Source organism: Pithys albifrons, chromosome 4, assembly GCF_047495875.1.
Source record: "Pithys albifrons albifrons isolate INPA30051 chromosome 4, PitAlb_v1, whole genome shotgun sequence".
NCBI lineage: Eukaryota > Metazoa > Chordata > Aves > Passeriformes > Thamnophilidae > Pithys > Pithys albifrons.
In genome coordinates this window covers 52,173,763-52,194,978 of record NC_092461.1, presented here as the reverse complement: position 1 = coordinate 52,194,978, position 21,216 = coordinate 52,173,763, and the positions used below count along the sequence as shown (strand labels likewise).

General features: G+C 41.9%; 1 protein-coding gene across 1 annotated transcript in view; it reads left to right on the top strand.

The window, feature by feature from the left end:
- The first annotated feature begins 423 nt into the window (after nucleotides 1-423).
- The window catches only part of LOC139670911 (neural-cadherin-like), a 43,035-nt gene continuing 22,242 nt past the window's right edge, over nucleotides 424-21,216 (top strand). The window contains exons 1-15 of the mRNA XM_071553060.1: nucleotides 424-568; nucleotides 1,000-1,225; nucleotides 2,517-2,721; nucleotides 3,113-3,224; nucleotides 7,106-7,355; nucleotides 8,274-8,416; nucleotides 8,757-8,929; nucleotides 9,275-9,443; nucleotides 11,154-11,324; nucleotides 15,150-15,322; nucleotides 15,448-15,615; nucleotides 16,544-16,793; nucleotides 19,418-19,545; nucleotides 20,670-20,856; nucleotides 21,013-21,156. Coding sequence (XP_071409161.1) covers nucleotides 439-568; nucleotides 1,000-1,225; nucleotides 2,517-2,721; nucleotides 3,113-3,224; nucleotides 7,106-7,355; nucleotides 8,274-8,416; nucleotides 8,757-8,929; nucleotides 9,275-9,443; nucleotides 11,154-11,324; nucleotides 15,150-15,322; nucleotides 15,448-15,615; nucleotides 16,544-16,793; nucleotides 19,418-19,545; nucleotides 20,670-20,856; nucleotides 21,013-21,156 — 2,629 coding nt within the window. The 5' untranslated portion in view covers nucleotides 424-438. The remainder of the gene's footprint in view (nucleotides 569-999; nucleotides 1,226-2,516; nucleotides 2,722-3,112; nucleotides 3,225-7,105; nucleotides 7,356-8,273; nucleotides 8,417-8,756; nucleotides 8,930-9,274; nucleotides 9,444-11,153; nucleotides 11,325-15,149; nucleotides 15,323-15,447; nucleotides 15,616-16,543; nucleotides 16,794-19,417; nucleotides 19,546-20,669; nucleotides 20,857-21,012; nucleotides 21,157-21,216) is intronic.

The window sequence follows — 21,216 nt, the reverse complement described above, 5'->3', positions numbered from 1 at the left end:
TCTCATATACTTTTCTACTCCCCCCCTTTCCACATTTAGTTTCTTGTTTTATTCAAATTTATTTTATATATGCAGTAATATATTTTGATTTGAAGTCAAATACAAAAGCCACTTTTGCAACACAGATGTGCTTAAGAAAATTTCTTCAAGAGGCCCATATCTACCTTTAGCATCTATTAGCAACTTGATGTGAGTCCAAAAGGTTTGAACTTAGAGGTACTTAGAGGTAAAAATACTATGATTAAATCTCTATGGGTTCTTTGCAGTGGAAGATTCCTTCTTTGTTTGTTTACAGTTACTAATGAATAAGATCATCAAATTCCTGACTAAAGTCTGTGAACAAGTTGTCTAGAAATCTATGCATCTTTTGCAGACAATGACTGGTACCTTTGCCACGTGACACTCCTTGCCCCAGAAGATGAACTCCTGTCCTGGGGCATGCACCCATACCCCTACCTGGCACGTGTGGATCCAGATGCACGAAAAGGCACTCTCATCTACCAGCTTGTGGCACATCACAGTAGCAATGAAAACTCCAGTGCTGGAATAACTTACACACTCATTGCCGGTAGGTCTATTCTGTTAAGTTGCAGACGTTTCTTTGCAAGTCATAATTTCATTGATAGATTTTTTTTCCCTTTGGGAAATCCTTAAAGATACAGTAGGTACAGAAAGTAGAAGCTGGAAGTGCTTTAAGTAACAGTTATGTGGATGGGAGTCCTTCTTGTTGCCATTTTCTTTGCTTTACTTGTATTTTTAAATTGATTGCAGTCCTACTTTTAGTGTAAGGCTCCATTTCTTATGTGTTCTTGTCTTTTTTACACTGCACTGGTCAACAGGATGCAGCATGAGTGTAAGATAATGAGTACCACTTCAGAGGAAAAAGGAAGTGCATGCAAGGACATAGGCAAATGATTTGAGGATAACTTGCTTTAAAGTGGTGATGATGCAAATGTTCTTGTTGTGGGTTGTTTCTCAGATTTGTGCATGTATTGACAGGTGGTGAAGAGCGATTCCGAGTGGATAAGGATACTGGCATTATAATGACGACTGGCTTGCCTTTGACATGGAACAAGGAGTATGTGGTTACTGTGGAAGCCACTGATAAGCAAGGCAACAAAAGCCCCTACGCCTCTGTTTCCATCTTGGCAGGCTCCCGACCTCCACAGTTCACTAATATGTCCTACAGTGTGTTTGTCCCAGAAAACACTCCAGCAGGAGAAAAGTAAGTTGTACTTTGTTAGGTGAGCTCCCTCCCTGCAGTCTGAGAGGAGCTTCACAGAGCACAATAGAGTGAAACTTTTGTGGTTTTGCCTCTCAGGGCTATACATATGCATTTGCATATTACACTTTAAAAATGACATGTTTTCTAAAAGAAGTTATGCCTGTTCTGGGGTTCCAGAGTCTCCAGTGAGGTATATGGGATGAAGACTAGGATGCTGAAATGATTTTAATGCTTTTGGGGTCTTAGTACATTGCATGATGAATTAGAACAGCCAAACTACTGGCTGTGAATCTTCTGGAGATATAAACAGATGCCTGAAAAATAGTCTTTTAATTAACTAGATTTGGAGTTGGTTGTGTCCCATTTGACTTGTATAGTAATTTTTAGAAAGACAAGTTATTGCCAGACTCTTGAGATAACAGCACCAGTGTGACGTGCAGATAGATAAAACTGAGTCTCCAAGGGGCTCTGCTGTTGTGTGAGGAATAGCTAAGCCAATTTGCAGTGGGGAGATGCTCCCATGCTGGCTCTGGCTTTATTGTCACTGTTCAGCTGCTTGAGAGTAAAATGGGCTTTAAGGTACCAAGTAGCAGGTAGAACAGTGCCATCAAGCCCTTATGGAGTAGGAAACTTCAAAACAAGCTGATGAAGTAGGAAAAATTACTGGAGATGTGGTACTTAATCCTTAAAAAAAGACTGAATAAGAAGGAGGAGGGATATTTTTCTCCTTCTCTGAAGCTTTCAGTAGACAAGCTGAAGGTGTATTGTCATGCTGGTCAGAGACTGGTCTGAGATGGAGCTTCAAAACATAAGTCACCGTGAGGAGGCAAACATTCATCTGATGTCATGCCAAGGTGAACAGCAGGATCGGGAAAGCCCTGTGCTTCATGGGTTTCCCATCCATCTCCAAAACTGTTCCTTTTCTGAATATACAACTTCAAAGAAACTCAGTATAGTAGGCCACTTACCTCTAAAACTGAAGGTAAATCAGTAACTACTCTTGAGTAGTTAGAGGGGTACAGTAGGGAAGAAAAAGATGTTTAAATGTTAGTGGGGATAAAATGAGTTATCTGAGCCCTACTATGTCAGTGGATAAGTTTGGTGAGGAAGCACTTATTTTTTGGTGAGAGCACAGGGATTTCCAGCCTGAATGCAAAGCTGAGCCAAACATCAACAGAGAGTGAGCAAGACACCTTTTCTCATCCTCATCTTCCTCCTCCAGGTGCTCAGGAGACAGCTTTTGTTGTTGTTGTTGTTTGGAAGCAAAGAGTTATTCTCTCATTCTTTACAGAGTAGCAGTTGTTGAGGCTGTTTCTTTCCAGAGCCAGCCTCTTTCGTACACTCTGCTGGTGAATCCCTCTGGGCTCTTCAGGGTGAGGCAAGAGAGTGGAGAGCTCAGCCTGACCCACCCTGTGGACTATGAAAGTGAACACCATCTCTATCATCTCTTACTGAAGGCCATGGAAGTTGAGAGCACTCTCAGCAGCGTAACTGAGGTATGTGAATCACTTCACATCCTACATCCACTGTCTCTGCAATCTTTGTTACCTTCCTAGCAGGACCAGTTACACTGATGGATAGCCTAGGACACTTGAGGAGATGCTGGGGAGGGAGGAAGCCTTATAGTAAAGGAACACAGCGGGGCTCTGGGTTCGGATCGAGACTCTGCAAATACCTCTTGTTACTCCTTTTTGGCTTTGCCTCCCATCTGCTTGAAAGTGAAGAAGGAAACATCTGTGATACAAGGAGTAGTGTGAGAAAAACAGTACTGGAGGTGTAAGGATGGGACAACAGCAAAAGCAGAGACTGCCGTGGCAGTGTCCAGAAGCTGCCCATTTTCTGAAGTGTACAGGTAAAATCCCCTCTCAATCTGTCCTTTTGTCTCAGGTCATAATCCATATCACTGACGAAAATGACTGTTCTCCTGAATTCCAGCGCTCCATTTACAGCAGAGACAATGTCCCCGAAACCATTCCTGTTGGCACATCCCTACTGCAAGGTGAGGACCATCCCGTTACCTTTCATTTTAGTCTTGTCACTGACCTGCTAATTTGTTACATTTTCATGTTCTTGCCATGAGGAAGTGCTAATTTCCACAGGCACTGCCTCTGCAAGATATGGCTGGCAGCTTTCCTGGAGGTAGTAGATGGCTCTTAACGTATCTTGGAAAGCAGAATTGTGTCTTCATGTGAGGATTCCCATGCTGTGCCCAAGGAGGGATATCATGGTACCCAAGAGCAGTTAAGGCAGCTGATAGGCTGCTTGGTGGATTTCCATAGCTTGTTTCCTTTAAGTGTTGTAGCTGTCTTTTAACTACAGCTACAGCCAGTTTTGCTTTTCTTAATGAGTTAATAAAAACATTTCTTTTAAAATGGGCAGCTAGTTTTATCAAATAAGTATTAGTGCTGTACAATTGACTCGCAAAGTGTTAAAGAAGGAAACTTTGTTAAGCCTGTGAACTTATATTTATGGCTGTGGCTTGCCAGTCATCGTTTTATTGTGCTTAACATGACCCATGTGTCACTTGCACATAAACCCTGAGTGCACAGATGACATTTTTAGTGGCTAGAATAGTATCCTACTGAAAGATTAGAGCTGTTGGAAATAATTTTTATCCCCAGGTTCCAACCAGAACTTCAAGGTCACTTGAAATATCATGGTTGCACAAATAAAGAGTGAACTTGGATGCTGTTGCAACTCTTGTCTCAGTCTTCAGAGAGCAACAGACAGGGAACAAAAGCCCATTCTCCAGCCTTTATTACTGATGTCAGTTAAATGCCTTCAAAGATGTCTCAAAATCTGATGTAGCCTGATGTGTTGTGATACATGACACAGGTGTGTTCTGCCTGAAAGAGGGAGAACACTTACAGGCTCACTATCAGTATTCAAACTGAAAGTAGGGGTAAGTACTGGGGTAGTAATGGGAAAACAGGCTGAGACCTTGGGGGTTATGAACTCTGCAAAAATGAGTATGTGCTATGGAAAGACTTAGCAAAAAATACACGCATCTAACATGTCTTTAAAGGCAATGATGTAAATTTCCTAAATTTGGAGCTGAACTCTGCTGGCCACAGTCGTGATAAGCAGCTTAGCTTCCCTTGGATAAGGGGGCTGCAGGGCCTGCTTTCCATAAATGCTTACCAAGAGAGTTCAGACCTTGCTGTACTTCACTTTATGGTTTAATGGCTCTTGGGAAACAAGAAGTTGATCAGAATGATCAACTCCCAGAAATCCTAATCATGTGATTATCCTTAAAGAAATGAATGCTCTTCTCTCCAGGAGACTTGTAAAGCAGATCAAAACTCACCCAGTTGTGAGGGAAAAAATGCATGCCTCAGGTCCAAACCAAGCAGAATGGCAAAGCTGTGGATTTGCATCCCATTTTGTTATCTTGCCACACGGGCTACATTTCAAGAGAAGGAGCCCACTTAGAATAGAAAATGTGAGGTGGAAGTGTAGCGACAGTGGAAATGGGTGTATGAACACTCACTAGCTATTGAAAGGCTGAGCAGGGCTGATAGTGGCTGCAAGGAAGCTGTCTGTGCAGTCACCTGAACCCTGTACTGGTTTAGAGTTGTGCCACTAACTCTGACTGCAAAGCAAGTGTCATCTCAGGGGGGAAAAAAAGACAAACAGCTCTTACCCTATCTGTAGTCCCTTGGGGGTTAGGATGTTGCAACCTCAGAATGTCCCACAAACTAAAATAAATACAAATATGAGACAGCCTTTGCCATTCTGGACATGCCTAAATTGGTGGCAGTGAAAAAGGTAGTATGATATGTGCCTTGTGTTAAAACTCTGGCTGATGTAAATGTAGGTTTTCGTTGTCAACCAATTTTATTTCAGCACACTCAAAGTCTGACTTGTATCCAGTTTGTAGTGCGGATGCTGTGCTGAGTCAATGCACTTCCTTAGTCATTATGGGTGGGTTTATGCTTAAAGATTTCTGGATGCAAACATGCCATGATGTGAAAAGCATGGAGGGGTATCTCAGCAGGGGTTAGCTTATGCCTTCAGCCTCATCACTGCACCAGCAGAGCATGGCTTAGAGTTGGAGCTGACAGCTTTGTGCTAACACATTAGGCTTTGAGCTGGAGTAATCTTGCTAGCTCAGAACACAGGCAAAGCCAGCACAGACCTGCCTGTGGCTGCTGTATCATCCTCAAAATAACTTTGCAATGCACATTGGTTTGCAGGATGAAATTAAACAGAATGGGAATAGAATTCCAAGTTGCTATTGGAAAGTAATTCATGTATAAGTAAATGTCACATTCCCTATTGATCAGAAAACTTCTAGGTAAAAGGAAATATGATCTTTAAGCACGTAAAACATATTTTTATGAATGGTTGCAATGGCTCATTAATGACTGTAGACTAAATTAGAACTTTCCATATCAAATGTTTTTCATGTTCTGGATGTCTTTCTGAAAACAATACTTAACTACCAAATTTGAGAGATTTAAATCTCTGTCATTTCAAACTTTCTGGGGTTTTAAATATATTGTGTCTCTCAGTACAGCAAGAGAGTGATTAACTCTAAAGTCCCTGTTTTTGTAGTCTGTAACTCACACAAATATTTACACAGCACGATTTTTGAGAAATTTTAAACAAACCACCCTAACTGTCCTTGTAAACAAAGATGAGTAATTTTCCACAGGCAGAGGTAGCTGAGAATTTTTGCAAATAAGTAGAACAGTATTTCAGTGTACTTTGGAAATCTTTCTCTCCCCCTTTCCTGTTTTAAGTTATTATTCTGATAGAGACATGTGGTTGTTTCATCTGTGGATGGTGCTGCAGCTGTCTGCCAGGATGTCCATGCACTGCAATCACTGTTCCACTTCAAAAATGCTCTGTGCTACAGCAGTGGCTGCATCTGTATCCTACTGGTAGAATGTATGTATGGCCAGGCTTTGTGAACGGAGATTTGGGAAGGGCTCTCCCCATGTGGGTGTGCCCTTCCAGTTTGCACAGTGGATTTTTAGGTAAGGCACAGTGTGCGCAGAACTGGCCCCACCCTTTAACTCCTAAGGTGCATCTGCCACGGCCGAACGAGCTTGGACGATGACAGTGAGGTCCTCAGGACTAGAACCTACAACCCCCAGTATTCCCAGGAGGTCTCCCACACGAGTACTAACTGGGGCTGACCCTGCTTAGCTTCCGAGATCTGACAGGATCAGGTGTCAGGGTGGCATTTAACTGCCTTACTGTTAGAATAAGAACTTGGTTTAATACCAGAGTGTTTGGCTAGAAAAATTGCAGGGTAATTGGAGAGGTGAGCTCCTGCTCTTAAAAATCACATTTGATGCTACACTGTGAGCTGTAGCCCTTTGTTGTGCTGGTTGCTGCTTCTGAGCAGATGGGACACTCAACATACTGAATAAACACTTACTGGAGAGGAATGTTTAATCACTCTTTGTACCTTGAGGCACCAGGTAATTAAAAAGTACTTTATCTATAACATAGCTGGGAGCTAATTAAATTTGAACGGCATCCGAACGGCATCCCTGGAGAGAGAGAGTACACAGTTTATGACTGATAATGTTCAACCAATGTGCATATTGATTGCGTGCTAATTACCAGTGTTGACTGCTGGTTGTACAAAGCATGTTGTGCAGCACTGGGATCACAGCTCTTTTGCAAACTCACCTGGCTGCGATCACTCAAGCTGGGTTGGAGGGAGAGAAGAGTTGTTTCAATTTTTTTACTCCCAGCCTCCTGTTAAGTTGCCAGACTCTCACCACAAAATCAAGACTCTTATGGATGAAACAGATATAGGTGATGCCTGTCCTTAAAAACAAACAAAAGAGTGGACTTTGTAGGATATAGCATAACCAAACCTCTTTTGCAGTATGACTGGTCTGTTAAATGTGTTCTGTATAGTGCTTGCAACAGACTGCGACTCTGGCTTCAACTCTGAGATCACTTACTTCATCCAGAGCACTGATTTTTCCATCACGCAACACGGAGTCATCAATTCTAACCAGAGGCTTAACTTTGAGCGAGCAAACCACATGTATGAGTTTGTGGTGATAGCTGTCGATAAAGGACACCCCCCTCGGACAGGGACAGCATCTGTGAGGATTCGAATGGCCAACGTGAATGACGAGGCCCCCATCTTCTCCCAGTCCGTGTAAGGCATCTTGAACATCTGCTTTGGTTTTAAAAGATGCTGTTCATATGCATAGCCTTAATAACACTTGGCTAAATGGTCACTCGCTGTTTTGTGCAACTATTAGTAAAAGTGAAATTGAAGGGTAATTTCTGTATACAAAGGCTTTAGTACTTTCATTTCTAGATTGTATTAAAGAAAACACACCAGTTGTGATACCAATATATTGACTTTGTATTTATAGGGGGAAAAGAATGAATCAAAGACCTGACTATGCAGGGAATGATTTTGTTGTGTTGACTTCTAATCTCTAAGTGATTATCCATGTATAAATAGATGACAGATAAAAATGGTAGTTAGCAAACACTAATACTTAATTTTAACACCAACAGAACATATTGCTAGCTAATTTAATGAGGCCCTGCTTGTTTAAGGTGCCTTTTTACTTTCCTGTCCCTAACCTATTCTTTGCATAGCTTTGAAGTACAGACATATTTTAAATACAAAACATATGTATATTTAATTACAAAATTAAACACTGTTTTACATTAATTTCTGTAGCATCTGGTGCTTTCCATTAATATATAGGGACCTAAGAAATACATCATGACAGATACTAGTCCTTTTTCTCAGGTCTAGGAGATATGTCCTCCTGGTTTGCAGTACGGTGTAGTATGCTGCATATTGATAGCTTCCAAAAGATCCTTGGAAATTAAGTATACTAAAAGTGCAGGATTACAATCCTAAAATAAGTACCCTATGCCAAACAAAGAAGACTAAAGTCACATCTTAAGCCAATTAAAGATTCCATGATTGCATGTCTAAAGCTTGAAAAAAACCCTCCACTCATAATGGGTTTATAATCTTACCTGGATGGTGAACATGGTGATGGTTGTTCTGATACTGCATGTGCTGCCATTGCTCCTTTATGTCCATCAGGTACAGAACCTTCCTGTCAGAAGATGCTGGTCCCAGCACCTTAGTGGCTACAGTTCGGGCAGAGGACCCTGATGGAGATGGGCTGGTATATATGATTACAGGAGGCAATGAGGAGGGCAACTTTGAACTGGATAGCCAGAAAGGTAAGGAATGAGGTTTTAGAACAGTTATTTAACATCTAATCTCTATTGACTCTGCTTCACATGTATGTTAAAAACCATAAGAAAACACCATATTCATATAATCTGCAGCTGGGGATGCTGCAATGAGGATTAGGTCCTTGATGTGATGCTTGTTCTGCAACTATCAATCAAAACATGTGATCCTAGCCCAAGGCTGTGCAGATTAAGTTGACAGATTCCTATGCTTTGCAACCAAAATACAAACTGAACCAACAATGCATTGGCAGATAAATGTGATGCTCACTTGATTTTGTTTGTTTAGCAAGTAAATTAAAATGACACTTTATGCTTCCAAATTTAGGTATCGTTAAGCTCCGCAGAAGCCCACCACCCGACCTGAAGGGGCCACAATACACCCTGAACATCACTGCCATAGATGACAATGCCTCAGGGGGACCCACCCCTCTCAGCAGTTTTGCTGAGGTTATTGTAGGAGTTAATGACATTAATAACAATAAGCCTGTCTTTAGAGAGGTAAGATGTTTTTCTACAGATACTTTTTTACCCATCCATAATTGGGGTTTATAGACACTCCCTAGCTACTGGTGATTGCTGGCAGGCTGAGGGGACTGTGTGTGCAGAGCAGAATGAACTTGTAAGTGAACAGCAGTCAGCTTTCTGCGTACATGAAATGTAAAATCTTCATCCTCCTTTTTTCCTTCCTCTTCCTTAGAGATTGATTTCTTTGTGAGTATAAGTAATAGTAGTGATTTTCTTCTGAGTTTTGCTCAGACCTGTGGAAAAAAACATTGACACTGTGCAGCAAATTCATGTGGCTTTGTGAAATATTTAGGATCAGATGTTTGGGTGTATTTTTAGTGCGCTTACTACAGTGACAGCACCTGGGTTCTGGAGAATCAGCCTCCAGGCACGTATGTGCTACAGGTAGAAGCCTATGATGCAGACCTTGGCGTCAATGGAGAGGTGAAGTACGGGCTCATGCACCGAGATGGAGCTTCCCTGGGTTTCAGCATTGACCCAGACACAGGTCAGTAGCTTCAGGTTCCTGAGATAAAATGAAAATGCCATTGTATTGTGATGAAAATGTCCCTGTGTGAGTGTGTCCATGTAGGCTTATGCTTTAGAAGTGTAACTGCAGGATTAGCTGTAACAGTTTATGGAATAAACACTGGAAAGTGTTCAAGTGGGAAGTGTTCAGATAGCCATGCACATAGATTTGATTAAACTAAGGTTATAGTTATTCAAATCATAGAAGCATAGAATGTTTTTGGTTGGAAGATACCTTAAAGATCATCTCATTCCAACTGCCCTGCCTTGGGCAGGGGCAATTTCCACTAGACCAGGTTGCTCAAAGCACCATCCAACCTGGCCTGGAACGCTTCCAGGGATGGGACATCTACAGCTTCTCTGAGTAAACTGTGTTAGTGCTTCACCACTCTCATAGCAGAGAATTTCTTCCTAATCTCCCTCAGTTCAAAGCTATTACCCCTTGTCCTATCATTACATGCCCACAGACCCATTCCAGCTCTCGTGTAGGCTCCCTTTGGATACTGGAAGGTTGCTATAAGGTCTCCCTGGAGCCTGTTCTTCTCCAGACTGAAAAATCACAACTCAGTTTGTCTTTATAGGAGAGATGCTCCAACCCTCTGATCATCTTCATGTCCTTCCTCTGGACTCATGCCAACAAATCCATGTCCTTGTGTTGGAAACCCCAAATCCAAATTAAGTAGGGAAACAAACCCCATGTCAATAAAGATAAAACCCCATTCTGCATCACTACTTTCCTATTGGATCAAGTGTAGCTATGAAAATCCAGAGCAGAAAGTGTGATTTTAACAGCTTTGAGTTTGTTCTTCCCTTCAGTATGGCCACGGTTATTTCTCATTTCATGGACAGATAGAAGAACCAGTGCCATGCAGAGAAAACGGGGCAATGATGTCTTGATGTATGATGTATTTCAAATCACAGTTATAAATTTTGTAGAAGTTTCTACAGTCAAAACAGTTAAATGCAATACTGGCATGTCCAGAACTGTGCAGGAAACTGGAAGGGCCTAAAACAGAGCTGCAGAACTCTGGGCCCATGCACAGTAGAGACATAGATCTGGAAGAGGTCTCAAGAAGGCCAGTTTGAAGTCTACTAACCAGAAGAAAATAATGTAGACAGGGAGCAGCTTGATGAGTAGGGATTTGGAGAAAATTGATTTAGCCATTGAGCTATGTGATTTTACCCAGTTTTAATCTGTTTAATGAGACAGCCCTCAGCTCCTGTAGTAGAGGTAACTTTGGCCACATCACTTGTGCCTTCATGGTGTAACTTTTCCTCAAAATAATAATGAGCTGGAGTATCAGTTACTTGGACTATCAGGGGACTAAACCTAAGAGGGACCTTTCGATGAGAAGGACAAAATCCTTCTGTGCCCCAGCAGCTGTGAGATAACAAGGCACTCAGACTGAAGCTCCTTATCAGGGCAGCAGGAAAGCAAGCTGTTGATTGCTAGCAGCAGGTAAGCAAGCTGTTGATTGCTAGCAGCAGGTGACATGTGAGGAGAGGAGAGATGGGGAAACTGACGTTGGTTTTGTCCAAGATATGCATTGTGGGGTTGGTGTGAATTAAACATGACAGTTGTGTTGTGTGCAGTCAGAGCTTCCTCTTGCACAGGAGATGTGCAGATCCCTCTCTGTGAATTCGGTCCTGAGGCTGTGACATGCAGAACAGACAGTGTCTGTGTTCCCAGGAGTCATCAGAACCACGCAGAGTTTTGACCGGGAGAGGCAGAGGGAGTACCTGCTGTCTGTTACTGCTACCGACCAGGCACAGGAGCCACTGATCGGCGTCTGTCAGATCACTGTCCTCATTGCTGACATCAATGACAACGATCCCAAGTTTGAGAACAGTCGGTATCAGTGTGAGTGTTACTTAACTACCTGTTCCACTACTGCCACATGAGCCTGGTTAGTAGTTCCTTTTAACAGTGGTCAGGTTTTTAGGTGATCAGTCTTCCTTTGTTACCCGCTAATCCGATCACTGCTTAACCCATCATCGGTGGAAATGTACGAAACTGATCAGCTCTCTTTATTCTTTGCAGCCCTCTTAGAAACATTGACAGTCTTCACTCTTAGAGAAGAGGCAGATCTGATTCAACCCCTAGTGACATTTCCCTGCCCAGCATTTGTCCACACTGAATTTTTATTTGATGTGCCAAAACAAAATAAGACATCCTAGTTGAGAATTTATCAACCCTGATTAGAAGTACTGTTGTCATCTCTGTCTCTGGCACAGCACCTCTGTTTGAATAGGGTGAAGTGACATTCATCTCTTGTCAAGCAGCCTGAAATGCTTGATTTCTAGGCTGCCTTTGGCTGGGAGCTCCTATGCCCCCTGTAACTGCTGAACTGCCTTTTACTGTTTGCCCTGGTGACATTCCCTTTTTCACCACTACATGATGTGCTTTTTGACAGTCTTTCATTTAATTTGACTTGGTGCTTCTCCAGTACAGTCCCGCACTTCATTATGCTTGGACTTCTATATTTAATGTAATCCACAAATGATGAGCATACTTTCTGGTTGCTGGACTAGAACATGCATTTTTGCATTATTGCCTCAAAATGGCAAGAAATTTATGATGCATATGACAAGTCCGTTTTGGAGATGTTTGCCAGTTGTGTGGAAATGTCATGGAGGGGAAAGTGGTGACCAATGCCTTATTAAAATGAATTTGGCTCATAAATGAATTGTCTTCAGCATCACAGAGGTCAGCATTTTAGCAGGAGTCAAAACCAGGTTGGATGTTTGTATGTCAGGATTTTAACAATGGGGAGAAGTAACCTGCTAGGAAGTAGGCAAAATACACATCCACACCTCAGAGTTATGCACAGGAACAATAAAAAAAATAGTGTTGCACCTTTTAGGGTGTCTTGTAGCCACTAACTCCAAGTGGCAAATTGGTTAAAATGTGCAGATTGGGAATAGCCATTTCTACATTCCTACCAGTGTTTTCTGCAAACATGGCCAAAGCAGCACTGAGAAATATTTCTCTGAGAAATATTTTCGAGCAGAGCAGGTAAGTCCCTGAGGTAATGTTTGTGCAAAGTGAACCTTTCTATTCTACTGCCAAACATGTCTTTAGGGTGAAACTGCCCAGTACTTTTCAAAAGCTGTGAAGCTGAGAGGTTGCACTTGGTAATTATGGTGGATTTAGCACTTCTGAGGAATGGGCAGATTTCCATTCTTTTTTCATGATCACAGGGTACCAGCAAAGGTCCTGATGCAAAGGCAGCCCTTTGAGATGGCAAAACTGCAGACAATGAGGTCACTTCATGCATAGCACTTTCCCAGCATCTATACATAAGTAATCAATTCTTGTACGTCACAGAATTAAAAATAGCTGCTTCCCTAACAAGATCAAATGCCATTAGTCAGAGGTTTCTATTCATCCTGGAAATTACTGGTTCTTTATTCCTCAGCACTAGGATGTTGGTCAGATCCTGATTTAGCTATGCAACTTATATGCCTGCAAAACAGACATTAAAGAAATGCTTAACTACCTGCAGTAGGGATGGTGTAGTAAACGCTAGAGTTAAGCCAGCAACAAGCAAAGCACATGAAATGAGAGAGTAAAGCCCTTTCAAGTAATTTTGTATTTTTTCTTACAATGCAATTTAATGGAATTTGACTGTTAAACACAGCATAAACACAAAAAAGTGTTTCTCAGTAATTACGTCAATTTTCATTGATCTATTTTAGTGCCAGTAATTCTCTTCTGAGGTTAGCTTTGGCTGTTACTGACATACCTGGGAAAAGAATCCCAGGACAATTAAATGACACAGGGGATAAGGGAAGTTAATTGTTGTTCATGAAGAAAGTGGTTGTTATGGTTTAAAGTTTTACTGCTCCACTGCCACAGACTGTAGACATTAAGGGAGAAAACCAAAACAGGAACATGACCACTCCACTTTATAAGTAGTATGCATTGTCCCACCTCAGAAATGCTAAAGGAGGCGCATGCAAGAGAGATCAAAGATATGAAATGGTTTCTGAACAAGACATGATTAAATAGACTGATGGGGTTGTCTAAACCTACCTGCAAGAGCCTTGTCCCTGTCAGTGCCATTTCAATACACTGAGCTGATGGAGTCTTAGTGCATGGCAACAGCACAAAACCACCACCAGGAAAGCACCCATAGCTACCTGGAGAAGGAATTGGGACTGGATAGATGAGGATGGAGGGAAAAGCAAGTCTGAAGTCATAGCATAGCAGTGTAAAAACTGGAGTGTGGAAAAAAGACAGCTGGCAGGTGTCTTGGGTTGAGCTGGCAAAACACCAAGTGTCCAAGACAGAGAGAAAGGGTTCCTCCTTCCCCCAACCAGCTAAGGGAAAAAGAACAGGGAAAGGGGGGAAAAAAACCTCTAAACCAGGTTTATGCTGAAACTAACTACATGTATTCATACAGAAAAGAGAAAATTAAGAGAAAACTACATTATAACACACACTTACACAAGTCATATATATATAACAAGAAATAACCTCCCACTCCCCAAAGCGCATTACTCTAGATTCATAAGCACTCTAAAAGACACCCTGCAAGAAAGAGAAAGTATAACAACAAAATATTTCTACTTCCCTAAACTCAAACAAAAGGCAAGTAGCGGCAGCAGCAGGAGCAAGACCTACTCCAAGACAGGAGCTGCAAGACGTTCTCCTCCTAGTTCAGCCATGATGGAACTGACCAAGCCACACCCACACACCGGCTCTTACCCCTTCTGAGATGATGTCGTAACATGGCATGGAATACAACATTACTGACTAGAAGAAGTCAGCTGTTAGCTAGCCCAGCCCAGCTCAAGTCAGCTGACAATTCCAGGCCTAGTCTGAACTTTAAAGCTTAATATTTTTTTTGGCCTACTTGGCTAAACCCATAACAGCTGGGATATGATAGCTTCATATAAAATTGTGCCTTACAGAGTGGAGCAGAAAAGGACTGCTCATGATTTCCCATCCTTTTGTTGGTGTCTCTCCCAGGAATCTGGCTTTAGGAAGACAAAAGTAATTACTCTCCTTTTCAATGAGCACTTCAATAGTGTGACTCTTTGCCACCAGATTTTTTGATAATGATTATACAAGCAGGTTCGAAGAAGGAACAGTCTGTCTAGAACTATGGGCACCAAGACATGACCTCTGTGTCAGGTGTATCGCTGGGAGCAGGGATTGGGACCTAAGGAAAGGGACAGGTATAAAATTGTCATTGCCTTTGCCCTGGGCAGATTCTCCAAAACACTGAGGTGTTGGAGGCCTCTTTGGTGTGACCTGAGTCTTCATGCTTTGCAATTACCTATTGCCTCCCAATGGCAGTGCTGCTGCCACCACTCATATTCAGGATGAATGCAATTCACATGGAATTCCTTTCGATGCCAACCTGCTTTTATCATCAGCTGGGCCTGGGCTGTGGTCCAAAATAGCAGGAAAGCACGTGGCTGTGGGGTTTGCCAGTGCCATCATGGAGAGGCACAGACTCTGGCAGCAGCAGTGTCAGTGAACCTGCATCACCAACCAGTGTGGCAGGGGAGAGAGAAGGGGAAGCTAAAAGAGGACTATAGACACTCTGTTGGTGACAATACTTTATAACCTGCCTTGTTACAGAAATATTTGATCTCCCCTACAGGGGTATTTCTTTACAGACACAGACTGGTAAACCAGAGCAGACCTGCTGACAGTACCTTTGTCTTTTCAAAGACTTTCTTAGCGAAGACACTCCAGTGGGAATGAGTTTCCTCCGTGTTGCAGCTCATGACAGTGACCAGGGTGTGAATGCTGCTGTCACATACTCAATGTTAGAGCATCAACTGGAATACTTCCAGATCAACCCCAGCACAGGTTGGGTGTATGTGAACTGCCCACTACCCCAGGTAATGTGAGACTGCTTGGAACAGAGCAACCTCCAACCCCTCAAATCCATTGCAGAGGGTTGATTGCAATCTCTTGGTTTGTACAAAGTGGTTTGTAAATATTCTCTATCCTCTTTGTTTCACAGACAACACACATCAGCCGCTATATTGTAGCAACAGATGGCGGGAACAGGAGCAGCACTGTGGAGCTGATGGTCACTGTCACTAATGCACTCAGCCAGCCACCCCGGTGGGAACAGAGCAGATACTGGGTGACCATCCCCGAAAACACCATTCATGACACCAAGATAGTGGTATGTTAAAAGTGTGATTACTTCCCTCCCTCTTAATTTCAACTTCTTCCTCTGTTGTGCTCTGTGTCCATGTCAAAAGTACATGGTTGCCCACACTGCAACCTTACTGCATGGCAGTTCCCTTATTAGTCTTCACCACAGTGTATCCTGGTAGATTTTGTCAGGAATACCTGAATAGTTGCAGAATAGGCTGGCATTTCAGCTGGCAGCAGTTTTCCCAGTGACTTCTTACACTAATGGCCATCAGGGTGTGTTCCCACAGAAGCAAGACCCGTGCCCTGCCAGCATGGGAAATCCTTCAGTGTTCCCACGAAAGGTCAGCTCCTCACTCCTCCATCCTCAGTGGACTGTGCTACTTGCCTGCCTCTTTCCTACAGCTTTTCTTAGCTAACCACTAGAGCATAGAGTGACTGTAATTTTCTTTGGGGTCTTCTAACTCAAATCAATTTCTTTTTAATCCATACAGACTTACTTTTTAAGGACAGTGTCTTCCATAAATTGTCGGATAATTCCTGCATTTCTCCTCCTGCATGCACTATCCAAGCTCTTACAAAAAATTCAGGGTTTTTTCCTGTAACTTGATGGGTAAAATGTTCAACTCAGTGGACAAATGGTTCTCCTTTTGGATCACTTTTGCTTTGGAAGGAGGAGAGAGAAGGGATTTCCTTTAGCCAGTGATGCAGTTCTTGCTTGGTGCACTTACAGGCAGGTAAATTTCCTGTTGATTAAAGACCTGCATCAAACCTAAATGTTGTAAAATGAAATTCAGTTCTGTAAACTGTTTCTCTTTCATCTGTTATCCAAGTTGTACAGGCATGTATGTTCTTGGAGAACATACATGTATGTATGTTCTTGCCATCAAACTGAACATGTAACACTTGCAATCCTGTGCTTCATGAACTTATGCGGTGGCTCTTTTCTTCTTCAGACCATCAAAGCCACATCCCCTCTTGGTGATCCCAGGGTTACATATAATCTGGAGGAGGGTCAAGTCCCAGAGACTAACATGCCAGTTCGTTTCTATCTGAAGCCAAACAGAGCTGATGGATCTGCTTCTCTTCTAGTCGCTGAACCACTTGACTTTGAGACAACTAAGTTTTTCACCCTGACAGTCCGGGCACAAAATGTAGGAATGACTCCTTTAGCTTCCTTTGCCATTGTTTGTGTGAACATAACAGGTAAGCTTTGCTGCTGTTAGAACAGCTCATTCAGAACAATATTCTAGTAATTTTTAGTATAATGCCATGAATTAAGATAACATCTATGAAATGCCAAGCCACCTAAGAATGCTTTGTACATTTCTGTACTGTAAAAAGTTGTGCAGTCATTAAAAAGGTCTATTTGACCTTTTAGACCTATTTGACCTTACGATTTCCAAGTACAACTATCAAATGTGGAAATGTGATAATGCATAAAGGGGCTGTCTGAATGTTTAGGCAACACTAGTGCCTGGTTCTGTAAATGTAATTAGAAAGATTTTCTTTTGTTAGGAGGACAAATCTAATAATTGTTCCCAAGCTATTGAAAGGAAATGCATATTACTGGAAGTAATCTGTGCTATTGAAAGAGAAACAGCACAGACAGGCTGAGTTTGTGTTGAATATCTGTTTAGGGGTTTTTCTTACATTCAGACTTGTCTATTGTACATTGAGATTAAAGCTCTAGAAATAAAATTGCAAGGGTCCTTACAATAGGTGCAATTTTCAAAAATCGAATCCAACCCTCCTGCAGATCCACATAAAACTAGAAATCTGTATCATTCTCTGCTTTTTGCAGCTTTAGTGGAATTACTTCTGATAGGTAGGCATTCAAATGAAAATATGAGTAAGTGAACTCCCCAGCAAAAACGTCTGTCTCTCTCACTACCATGGAAATGAGAATGAAGCAGTAATTTGAACGGGAATCCAACTTTTCTGCTTGGCTTTATCACAGCATTGTCCTGTCTTCAATAGTCCACCAATGCAAAAACCCTTCATATTTGTAGAGCAAGAGTTCTTCAAGCCAGGGTCTGAGCCTTTTTGAAGTTTATGGACCGTGTTCCAAAAGGTTTTTCCTATAGTACAGTTAATCGGTATTAGAATTTGTCAGAAAGTGCAGTAACTTAGTATTTTGTATGAAAAAGCATTTACACACATGGATATGCATTAGTGGGAGAAAACAGCAAGTCAAACAACTTTGAGAGAAATAACCATCAGGAAATTTCATATGTAGAATTGTCCTTTATTTATGCACAAGTATACAAAAAATGAAGTTTTTTATGCATCTTATTTTTCTTATCTTGCTCGGTGAATTTGCTGAAACATTTCTTTAACAAGCCACATTCCCTTCTGTAAAATGAGAAAAAAAAAGTGTATTAGAATAGGTGCTTCACAGGAGGTTGTGCACATAAGAGAGAAAGAAAATTGGAATTTATGGGAGCCTACACTGAAAACTTACCAAAAAAATTAATTCAAGACACTAGTCCTGCAAATAGATGTATGTTAGAATCAATGGAGTTGTGTGGCAGTAGTCAAACTAAATGTGTGCTTCAGAGTTTGCAGAATGAGATATTAAACTTTTTGTCTGCCCTTGACAAAGAGAGATGGAGCCAAGACACATCTTTACAGCTCCTCTGTTTTGGCATCATGCCACAACACAGAAAAATTACTTTCTTAATATGTGGCTGTTAAACTGTGAGAAGTCCAAAAAGATGTAGGGGACTGTGCAACATTTCTGAGTTTAGTTGTCTTACAGACAAAGAGGAACCTGAACTGATTTGTCATGGGTTGAGCAGGAGGATTTGATACCAGAGCAGTTTAAATGGATCTGAGTCAGTGCTGCCATAGTTCTCTCGCATGTCCCTTGTGCTCACGTGGTCCAACACAGCAGGTTTTTGGAGTAGATGTGCCAGAAACTAACCCTCTAAAACACTGGACATGCCTTTTAGAGTTTGGGTCTCACGGAAGACAGGCAAGACCAACACTGCTGTGAACTTAACGTGATTTTGCCTTGTGTGCAATCTCACCTGACTGCAGACGGCTGCTATCGAGGTAGCCCTTCCTTTCCCTCACCTGCACAATCTCACCACATCCCTTGCAATGGATCTGGTGATCACAGATCTGCAGAGCATGTCAGGTGACAGCTCACCTTTTTTCTCAAGAAATTCAGTCTCTCACAGAGCAACAAAATGAGCCCTGTCTACACGGGGCTACACAATCCAGCTCATGGGAAGGGGGATCCTATGCCTTAGAGCAGGATGACAGGATTGGGAAGATCAGCCTGTTTCCTTTAGACATTAGCCAGTGGTTAGATGAGGGGTGGCTAATGTGCAGTTGCATCCTAAATAATCATTAGGTCCTGCAGCCTAACATAACACTGGCTATACTGCCCTGAAAAGGCCAGGAAACCCCTTCTTTGACAATTCTTTAGACTCTGCAATTTTAATTTTCATTGTATGTTAATCTTAATAAAACACTGAAATTAATTACTGATTTAGTTAACCAGCTCTTTACAGGCAGTGGATGGAAAACTGGTCCTGGTCCTGGCATTCATGGACTTAGTATAAGAATATTGCTCATCAAATCCTTAACAAGTATCTTAGCTGAGATTAGGCCACTGTCTCCCAGAAACTGCTCAATGTCTTTAAAAATGCCTCCTGACAGCTACACAAGAATGGGAAGACCCAAAGCAGGATTGCTTCTTACTATGAACAATATGAGTTTTTCTCCAAGTAAAATACAAATGAAGGGGGGAAAATATCAACACAATAAAACAAAGTCTTCAAATATTTTCTTACCATGACCCTCATCACTTTCTTTTGCAGATGTCAATGATAATGTTCCATTCTTCGTGTCTTCTAACTATGAGGTGTCTGTGCCAGAAGGAGCTGATATTGGCACATCAGTGGTTCAGGTTTTAGCCACAGACTTGGATTCTGGCCTACATGGAGAGGTTTGACCTTAGATCCAATTCTTTTCCTCCCAAAAGTCAAGTTTTAGTATTGTAATTAGGGAGACTGTATGGCCAGCAAAGACAGCAGTGAGCCACTAACATGTCTTACAGCACTTATCAAGCATTTAGCGTGTGCTTTAACTGCATAATGTGGGATATGGCAGAGAAGACGCTGCTCATGACCTTTGGGTCCTGCATCACAGCAGCTTACTCTGATCCAGCAACTATGGCAAAGCACTGCTACATGATCACAGGGTTGCTCCCATGACAAGTGCATGTGGCTGCAGGCCATGTTTCCAAACTCTTGCCTCTTCAGCTCATTTTTTAATTGAACATCAGTGATTATTGTCATTTGTTCACAGCCATGTAAATGTGGTCAATTAAATAGAATTTCACTTCACCATTTGACCATCATCATAATGACCCAGCCCTGGGAAAAAAAGCCGAATTCTGAAGGAAATTGCTTATTTTCTGTGCATTTTCCTGAGCCGTTTAAAAAACCTTACTAGCCCTTCTGTGAAGAAAATCTGGCTAGTGGAGATCTGCTTTCTGGAACTGTCATTTTGCAACTTTTGAAGGGCAATCTGTGTGGTAGAACTGCTTGGTGGTGCTCTGGGCATGACCTGGGGGTGAGAATGGAAATGTTTTTCTTTTCAGAGAATAAAGGCAAGATGGATCGCTTTCATGAGTGGAGGTTTTCATTTATTCAATCCTGTTGAACAGAACCCAAATTATCAGTTAGCACCAATTTTTTCTTTTCTTTTTTGTGCGTTCAGAAACACAGTGGATTGCTAAAAGCTGAGGAGGCATGAGGGAAGATGTCATTCCTTACATTCTCCATCCTGTTACTCATGATCTTTCTTAACTGCTCCTATTGGCCTCTGTTGGAGATGAAATACTGGGCTCGATGGGCCTTGATATTACTGGTTCTTCTGTTTGAGAGTTCTGAGCTTTTTATATGAACAAAAGACTTAGAAAAATCATGTTCAGATGATCTGTCCTTCCTCAGAGTGTTGCTACTTTGCAGACAGAACCAGAAAGCTCCTGAGGAAAGGGAGGTCACAGAACTTGGACATACAAATGAAAATTGAAAATGTAACTTCTCTTAACTATATCCTTTTTAGGTTCAGTATTTGATACTGAAAGATTCTAGTGAGGATTACCAGTTCTTCACCATTGAGCCTGAAACAGGAATTATTTCCACACGTGCATCTTTTGACAGAGAGAAAAGAGCCTCTTACTTGATTGAAGTTCAGTCTCAGGACTCTTCAGAATCTGCTAGACCTGGTGTTCATGGGCAGCCTAACACAGGTAATACTAGTAAAAAATTCCTTATTGAGTAAAAGGTATCAGAGATTGGGTTCTTTAACTTTTATAGACTTGGAGGGTATATAAGCTGTCTGGAATAATACAAGGTATTCCATCTCCGCCGTTTCTGTTCTTGTTTCTCTTGCGTCTCCTTCTCAGACACAGCCTATGTAAGGATTTTTGTCAGTGATGTGAATGACAACGCTCCGGCATTTCCTCAGTCAGTGTATGAGGTCAGCATAGATGAGGACAGAGATGCTGGAAGTCCTGTTGTGACAGCAACAGCAGTTGATGAAGATGAGGGTGAGTGGACCCTGCATATCTTTTTAAGTCCTTTTAGTGTTACTCTGTGACTTCTGTTAT